Source organism: Opisthorchis viverrini (genome assembly GCF_000715545.1).
Source record: "Opisthorchis viverrini unplaced genomic scaffold opera_v5_145, whole genome shotgun sequence".
Taxonomy (NCBI): Eukaryota; Metazoa; Platyhelminthes; class Trematoda; order Opisthorchiida; family Opisthorchiidae; genus Opisthorchis; species Opisthorchis viverrini.
In genome coordinates, this window is record NW_008751802.1 from 698,071 (window position 1) to 705,531 (window position 7,461).

General features: G+C 44.0%; 1 protein-coding gene across 1 annotated transcript; it reads right to left on the reverse strand.

The window, feature by feature from the left end:
* Window positions 1-808: 808 nt before the first annotated feature.
* Window positions 809-6,245, reverse strand: T265_06770 (hypothetical protein; the record flags this gene model as incomplete). Its single annotated transcript, XM_009172123.1, has 4 exons — window positions 809-1,052; window positions 2,263-2,406; window positions 5,786-5,938; window positions 5,979-6,245. The coding sequence occupies 4 exons, from the start codon at window positions 6,243-6,245 to the stop codon at window positions 840-842; spliced, it is 777 nt and encodes a 258-aa protein (XP_009170387.1).
* Window positions 6,246-7,461: the final 1,216 nt, after the last annotated feature.

Sequence of the window (7,461 nt, forward strand, 5' to 3'; positions counted from 1 at the left end):
TCCAGTGGTGTGAGGCAAGACATCCTCTATCTCCCTTTCTCTTATTCAAATGGAGTAGCAGACAAGTCCTAGGATACGGTGGTCCACGGAGGGCACTACCATAACGTAGACTTTGATAGTATTCTGCCCAAGCAGAAGTGGTGTAAACCCGTTTCAAATTGATATGGTCCATCGTACTTCATTCATAGCATTTTTAACTCTAGCCTCTTGTACGGTCGTGTGCCTGATCCAGGTTTGCTTGAAATATCACCGAAATCCAAGCTCCATCACAATGACAGACATTCTGGGACTTCCAACCGACCAAAAGAAACAGGAACCAACATGCATGGCTTATTGGACATGGTACCGACACACTAAATAGTACGGACACGAAATTCGTGCGTTTTGGGAACCGTATTCCTTAATGGATTAGTGGAAATTAGGCTAGAAAGCGGTACTAACTGAACCCAGACACTGCCGGCTCATGTCTGAATTGGACACACCGGTGGTTACCATCTCCTTTACGAAGTGAAGCTGCATGTTCATATTTTATTTATCACCAATGAACAGGGGTATAGCAACGAGCAAGCAAATCACTTCATCCCTGCTGCGCATGAAAAACAGAACTAAGTGACGATACTACAAACAACTGTTTAGTTGTTAGTTCGAAGTCTCACCTATGCCAACATGACGGCCGAAATGAAGAACCAAGTCAAAATGGGGCTCACAGACCAGTCAATCTTAGAACTCAATGCACACAAGACTGTCCTGAGTGAGCACACATATAACGTCCCAATGTTCCAAGCCACAGCTTAGAAATTTGAAAATTCTGTCAGAATAGACTTTATCATACAACACTATCAAATACATTTAAGAAAACGCCCGGGCACAGTGGACAAAATAGCTTGTTTCCAATCACGACCATTGTCCAAGTACGCTAGTATCAGTTCCACGACCTGATTAACGGTTAGCACGGGACTCCTGAAGCTTCCGTTGGTCGATTCAATAAATTCGGGAATCGGCAAGTGGACAGCCTTACATTGTTGAGCGTTCGCCTCTTCCAAACTTTTCCCCTGAAATACAGTAAGATAATTTTAGCCAATGAAAAATGACTGTTGGTATTGGTTGTACGAAATAGCCAAAGGCACATTTCATCTCAGGGTCGGCGGACGGACTATAAGCCTCCACAAGCACGATCCAGGCAGTATGTGACAAGCGGCTGGCGCTAAACTGTTAGATTTTCTGTCCGACCAGTGACCGAAACGACCAGTTGGGATGTGTGTAAAGCAGATCACTAGCCACCACAGAGGAAAAGTTAATAATGGTGACTGAAACATTACATTTCGAGCGCAAAATCAAGAGTGTACTCCAATAGTTATATTGGTTTCCTTGAACAAAGTATCGCATAAGTGAGTCATGAAACTAATGGAAAGATTAAATTCAAAAGAGATTCCGGAAAGGGCTGAGAATGGAAGGCTTTAGATATCAAAGATTTTCTGAGGTGGTCCCGTTATTTGTAATCTCACTGTCGTTCAATGGATTGAACAATTCCATAGAACCGGTGGCTGTCATCAGAGTCCGTCTGAAATGGTTCCTGTATTCAATTTTGGTCTTTCATATGTACATACTTCACGATGGTACTCGATAGTTGTCATCCCTATCGTCAAACATGACAGCCATTGCTATAAAAGGATCAACAAATTCTTGTTTTGAGCTTTTGTCAGCACCATGACTTCGAGATGTTTTCTAAATAACATGGTTGCAGCACAGCAGCATTGCCTCGATTTGATTGTTACTCCCTCAATCCTAACTTCATTCAATCACTAAGAAGTAGACAAATGAGAGAGTTGTCTAAGGCGCTTCGTTTCGTTGAAGTTCCTCTTTTTCAACTAAAGCGTACGGCGTCAAATGTCAATGAGAAAAAGTGATTTCCTTACTGATTCACTTTACATTTTTAAGCGCATCAATAGCACCAGAGTTTTATCCAGCGAAGAAACGGAATGAAAGACGGGAGTAGTGGTTCTCCTAACTAGTTGCCGCTCCACCCGAAGGAAGCAAGAGAGCTTAGATGCTGTCACGCCGCCCAAATCTAGACAGGAGCGCTCGAGATGCCGAAGTCGGGTCCGTAACGCGGACCTTCCGGTTAGTAAGTTCGCGCATCAACCACTGAGCTATCTCCAGCTTACAACCTACATCGGCTGTTAGCCATGTTGCAGTATCTCCATTTAAGCACCCGAACTTTTTGTGGTCGCTTCAAATCAAATATTGGACCAAGCCGTTTACCTTCATCAAATGTTCATCAATCAGACAGCCGATCACGTAAGCGCAGTCGTCTGATATGTCCAGCAATGGCTCCGGGGCGTCGGGTGACAGGTAGATTACGTTCTTGTCAAACACACTGCGGGGTAAGTCCGAGTGTTTCCCAATCTACGAGAGGCAATAAAAACGTTTATGAGTGGTTTGGAAGTTGAAATAAGGTAATATGGATTGTTAGAGTTAATCAGATAATGTGACTTGTCATCAGTTTATAGACAGGAACAACAGCTGGGAAGTTTCAGTAACCTGAATCATGGTTGATCTGGATACCATTAATGAATGTGGGTGCCATGTGGAATGTAATTGAAAAGTGTCTGAACGCCTACGTTGAAGGACAAAATGTCACAATCTCAACGATTCGGCTGACTCGGGCAGATGAAATGTTGAAACTGTGAGATCACCCTACGATGTGTTTTGATCTATAAGTACTGTGATAAAAGGTGACATGTCTCCTGGACTATGTATGCACTATCATATATGTCACGTTATTATGCAGCCTGGCTGCTTCCAACAAATAGAATTTTCAGCATGAGTAGTACGACTTAGTCATGGGATTTGTTTCAATTTGAGTATATTAGGGTGACCCCAATTCCATTGGCAGTGAACAGATGTTAGTCACACTGCGTGAGAATCAAAATTGTGGTAACTGTAAGTAAACAGCAAATCTGAATTCAGATTCCAGTGACTTACAAGAAACTAGACCATGATTGGCTGACATGCGCTGTTTGGACATTACTTGTTCCAACGGTAGAATGACAGTTCAGCTGTAGACTATACCAAAATCGGGTGAATATTTTATGGCATAGGCGAATTCCTCAAAGAAGCAGACCAAATGTCCCCACCCAGAATTTCCTCACCCTCAAGACCCCCCACCAGGCCATCCCAATAGCGAGGGTATGATCATTCAACGCTTAAGGTAATTCGGGCAACCTAATCAAGTGCCATCGAAAAGTGGCGGTTAGTGTATTTTGTGGATGAGCAGTTTGCAACCATGAGCATGTGCCTGTTAGTCCCTTTGTGTACATACGGACTATATCCGCCCATACACATCGGGTGGCCTGGTACGCATAACCCACCGACCTCAATTACCTGACCATGCCTCTGGACTGTATCATTCCAGCTTCAGCATTATGCTAACTAGACAAAATAACATCAAACTTTACTTCCAAGGTTGCGTCATAAAGGCACTGGTTATATCTACCACCAATAAGTGGTCGTTTCATGGAAAGTTTGTTTTTCAAACTTTCCTAAGAACTCTTCCCGTAGAACTGGAGCTTATGAAGGAGTAAAACAAGAAACTATTTGATCACGTACCTAAGGCTTTCAGTGCAACAACTCTGTCAATGTTACTCTCGGCTGTGGCACGTAATACGGTCAACATCCCGATCCACTCCTTCGGAGGTTTATAAGGTCGAATCTTCGTAGAGGTTCATGGGATTCGCATTGCCAATGATTTCCAACAAGAATGAAAGAGCTGTGCAGTGCTTTTTAGCATAAGTGGGCTCAAATCGCAGAATGAAGTAGTATTTAATTTCCGTGGTTCTGGCTCATAAAGATGCCCGTTCAAATTAAGAAACCATGAAGAGTTACCAAGTTTGTTTGGTCGACGTCGTATTTTCGGTAAGTATTTTTTTAATTTTATAACAAAAACACTAAGAAACTGTGGTAAATGTACTATTTGCAGAGAGGAGTATTTTTCGGAGAACAAAGGTATGTGGTTTCGAGAAGCGAACGGTTCGACACTGGGTAAGGAAAATAAACTAGCACGACGGCGAGACCATTTATCAGCTTCTTTAGGAAGTTACGGATTTGCTATTTTGGAGGGCGTAAATGCTAACTCAATTCTATGGCAGCATCGACAACACACTACCAATGCTGAGCACCAGTTGTTCACTGACACGCAACCATGAACAGTTGGAGTGCCTTATTACGAGAAAAATATGAAATAAAGCCACCCTGACACAAGCGCTCTGAGATGCCTACACCTTTATACACCGTGGACAGAAACTGATGACGAGAAACCTATCGCAGCAGTACACTGCAGCATCCATGTGCGTCACCTCATGGACGGCTAACAGCATCAACAGCAGACCGCGCGCTATCTCCACTGTACGCTTCTGCTGACTTACACATTACGTGCCCCTCCGTTGGCGTTGTCCTGAATTCGGTGTAGAAATGAACATTTCACTTAACATACGATAGATCCGTATGCAGTTTTTTTTACAACTGAAAAGTATCCCACAGTTACTGCAGTCGTGAAACTGGACAAGAAGTACTTGAGACGGCGGGCTCAAACGAGGAGTCTTCATGTGACGCGGAGGACATTGCTGGAAGTACTTGGACGGCGGGCTCAAACGAGGAGTCTTCATGTGACGCGGAGGACATTGCTGTCCCAAACTCCAAAGATCTACTTGGTGCCAGCCATATTGATTGTTGCCTAAAGCAATTAGCGAAAACCGCGCACACGTTACGAACGCATGTCTTACTCAAAGGCGAGAAACGCACAGCGCAAGAAGTAAGGTGAGAAGACACACCAAAAAAGGTATTACTTCATGGCCCCAACAAACAGAATGTAGTATACAAGTATTGAGGGATATAGCAAAATGAACTCATTTGTAAGTTCTGTTGACGCTAATAAGGGACTCAAGTAAACACATAGTTCATGATACATGTCAAGTGAAGTGTTGAGCAAAGGTCGAATCGTGTTTCAAATGGCATACTATTAAAATAACGAAATAAATTTGCCTGACAGACACTACTAATAAGGTTACTGCGGGCTGTCGAAGGGTATTCAGCAACTATAACTACATTGGATTAGTGGTAAACAGGGTATCAAAATCTGGCATAGGACACAGCGAGAAGGCAACTCTTTCAACATTATCAATCGCCCGACCGATTGAGATTCCGCCAACAAGCTTCCACTTTTGTGGAGCGACTATATTTCTCCCACAACTCGCATCACCCTATGGGAAGTCAGTTGACCAGAAGATGATTCAAGCTACTCGAAAAATCCCAGTTGAATTGCACTTGGTTTTGTTGTCACGCTGGTAGACGCTCCACATTTCAGAGTGAACTGGTATAATGCTGGTTAGGACGCCATTTTGGGGATGCCTTTACCCGGTGCATAACGGAACTAACTGAATGAAGTAAGCAAAGAAGTGGCAACCCTTACAGTTCTTTGTTAGTGTCTTCAGTAAGCTGATTCTCCGTCCTGGATGATCCATATCAGAAATGTCTGCACTTCGAAATAAACACCCCAAAGTATGTTCTTGTACTGGCCCAACAGCATCAATTAGCCCAAGAGGTCAAGACTCGGCGGATCGGCTATGGCGTCGAACCAAACAGCCCTCTTGAAAAGTGTCTACCTCCAGCAATACTAACGTCCTTGAGACTGAGCCATTGCTCTCTCAGCTCCTGCTTAAGGAGCAGCATTGTATTGAAAAACGCAGTGTAAAAGAGTGAAGTTCAAATGAACAAGAGTCGAACTTACCACATAGTGTTCAAATCCATCACATTTACGCTTGCATGCAGCAGCGATTTGTCCAGAAGATAAGAAATTCACCAAATGCAAACTGACAGGGTTGTTGTGCTTACGGTTCGCCCCGTAGGCACGACAGAGCTGTTGTGCAAATTTGTTGCATTCCTAGGGCACGGAATGTAGGAAATCTGATGGTGAGGCTAACCTTCTGAGACATGCAAGATTCATAGCTACAGTCGATACATAACTTCACCCCAACATCGAAGGCCTGGCGGATTTTGACATCCAAGTTTCTCTTTAACTGACGCTTACTAATATAGGAACCCTCCTCAGCAAGACGGCACACATTCTCACGGTTCACCTCCCTTTTTCTTGCCTTCTCAAGTTTCCGTTTGGCTTTTTTAGCCTGTAGTTTCGCCAATCGCTTCCTTTGAGAGGCCGAACAACTGAGCGCCCGAATCTCCGTAGCCATGTTTCACAGAAACCAGTTCATTTCTCTTTGAAACAGTTCTGGAAATTAACGAAATTCGGTTATGAAAAAAGTCCATAATGCCCACAAAAAAGTGGCGTTCCGGGGCTGCAATATTTGACGAAATATTGATAGCAGGGATTCAAATCACATCAATTTTATCAACACAGGTGTCTCAAACTCGAGATTAGTGCGAAAATTTACCAACCAAAATGTGCATAGTTCGATGTCGACCCCGACTTTTGTCTAGTTTTGGGCAACTACTAGCGCCCGGGCTTTCCTTACGCTGCACGACAGCTGAAGGATTATGGCTATTACATAAGCACCAGGCTACGTCACGTCCTCACAAGACTTGTGAACTCAATGTGTCCACGGGATTAGAACTAAATGCACAGTGAAAGCTCATGAGAACCAGATTGGTTTTCTAGCTTCAAGATTAGGGTGATCGGATGAACTATGTGAAAAGTTCAGGGATGAAGACATCCTCCATTCGTCCCAGTACGTTTAATCAGCCTTGGTAATTACCGTGAGAGCGGATCTGAGCACTAACAGGTTGTGGTAAAACAACAACCTATTTAAAGACGTTACTGTGCAAAGCGGGGACTGGCGATTATCTGTCAGGACTTCATAATGGTTCTAATTTCTCTAAATGCTGCCCTCAACATAAAGAATTCACTGGACGGCAGCGCGAATAGACAGACCGTCCATTCAACTATCGCAAGCTGATGTCTCTTTTAATGGTGATGGGATATTTTAAGTCCAACAGCTACCTCAGTGAACGGATCAACCACCAATGATCAGCTAATAATAAGCGCACCCAAGCTACTACTATTCCAATACACGATAACGTGGTAAACGCACCATAGTACACCGCTATACGGTGAAAAAGTTACGAAAGATCGGTAGTAAAACTGTCCGTCACGAAGAGACTGGACCTTACCGTGGTGTGACGGTTCGCGCACCTCAGCGATCCATTGAGCTATATTGGAGAGCGTCCCGTGACAGGTTGGGGGTTGGAACATGTGGCGACTGTCACGAAGAGGACCTTACCGTGGTGTGACGGTTCGCGCACCTCAGCGATCCATTGAGCTATATTGGAGAGCGTCCCGTGACAGGTTGGGTGGGGGAACATGTGGCGACTTGTTCCGTAGAAATGGTAATACATTTGCATTTCTCGCCAAACATCGCTGCCTTGCGGTTAAGCTTTTGAGCCAAAGGC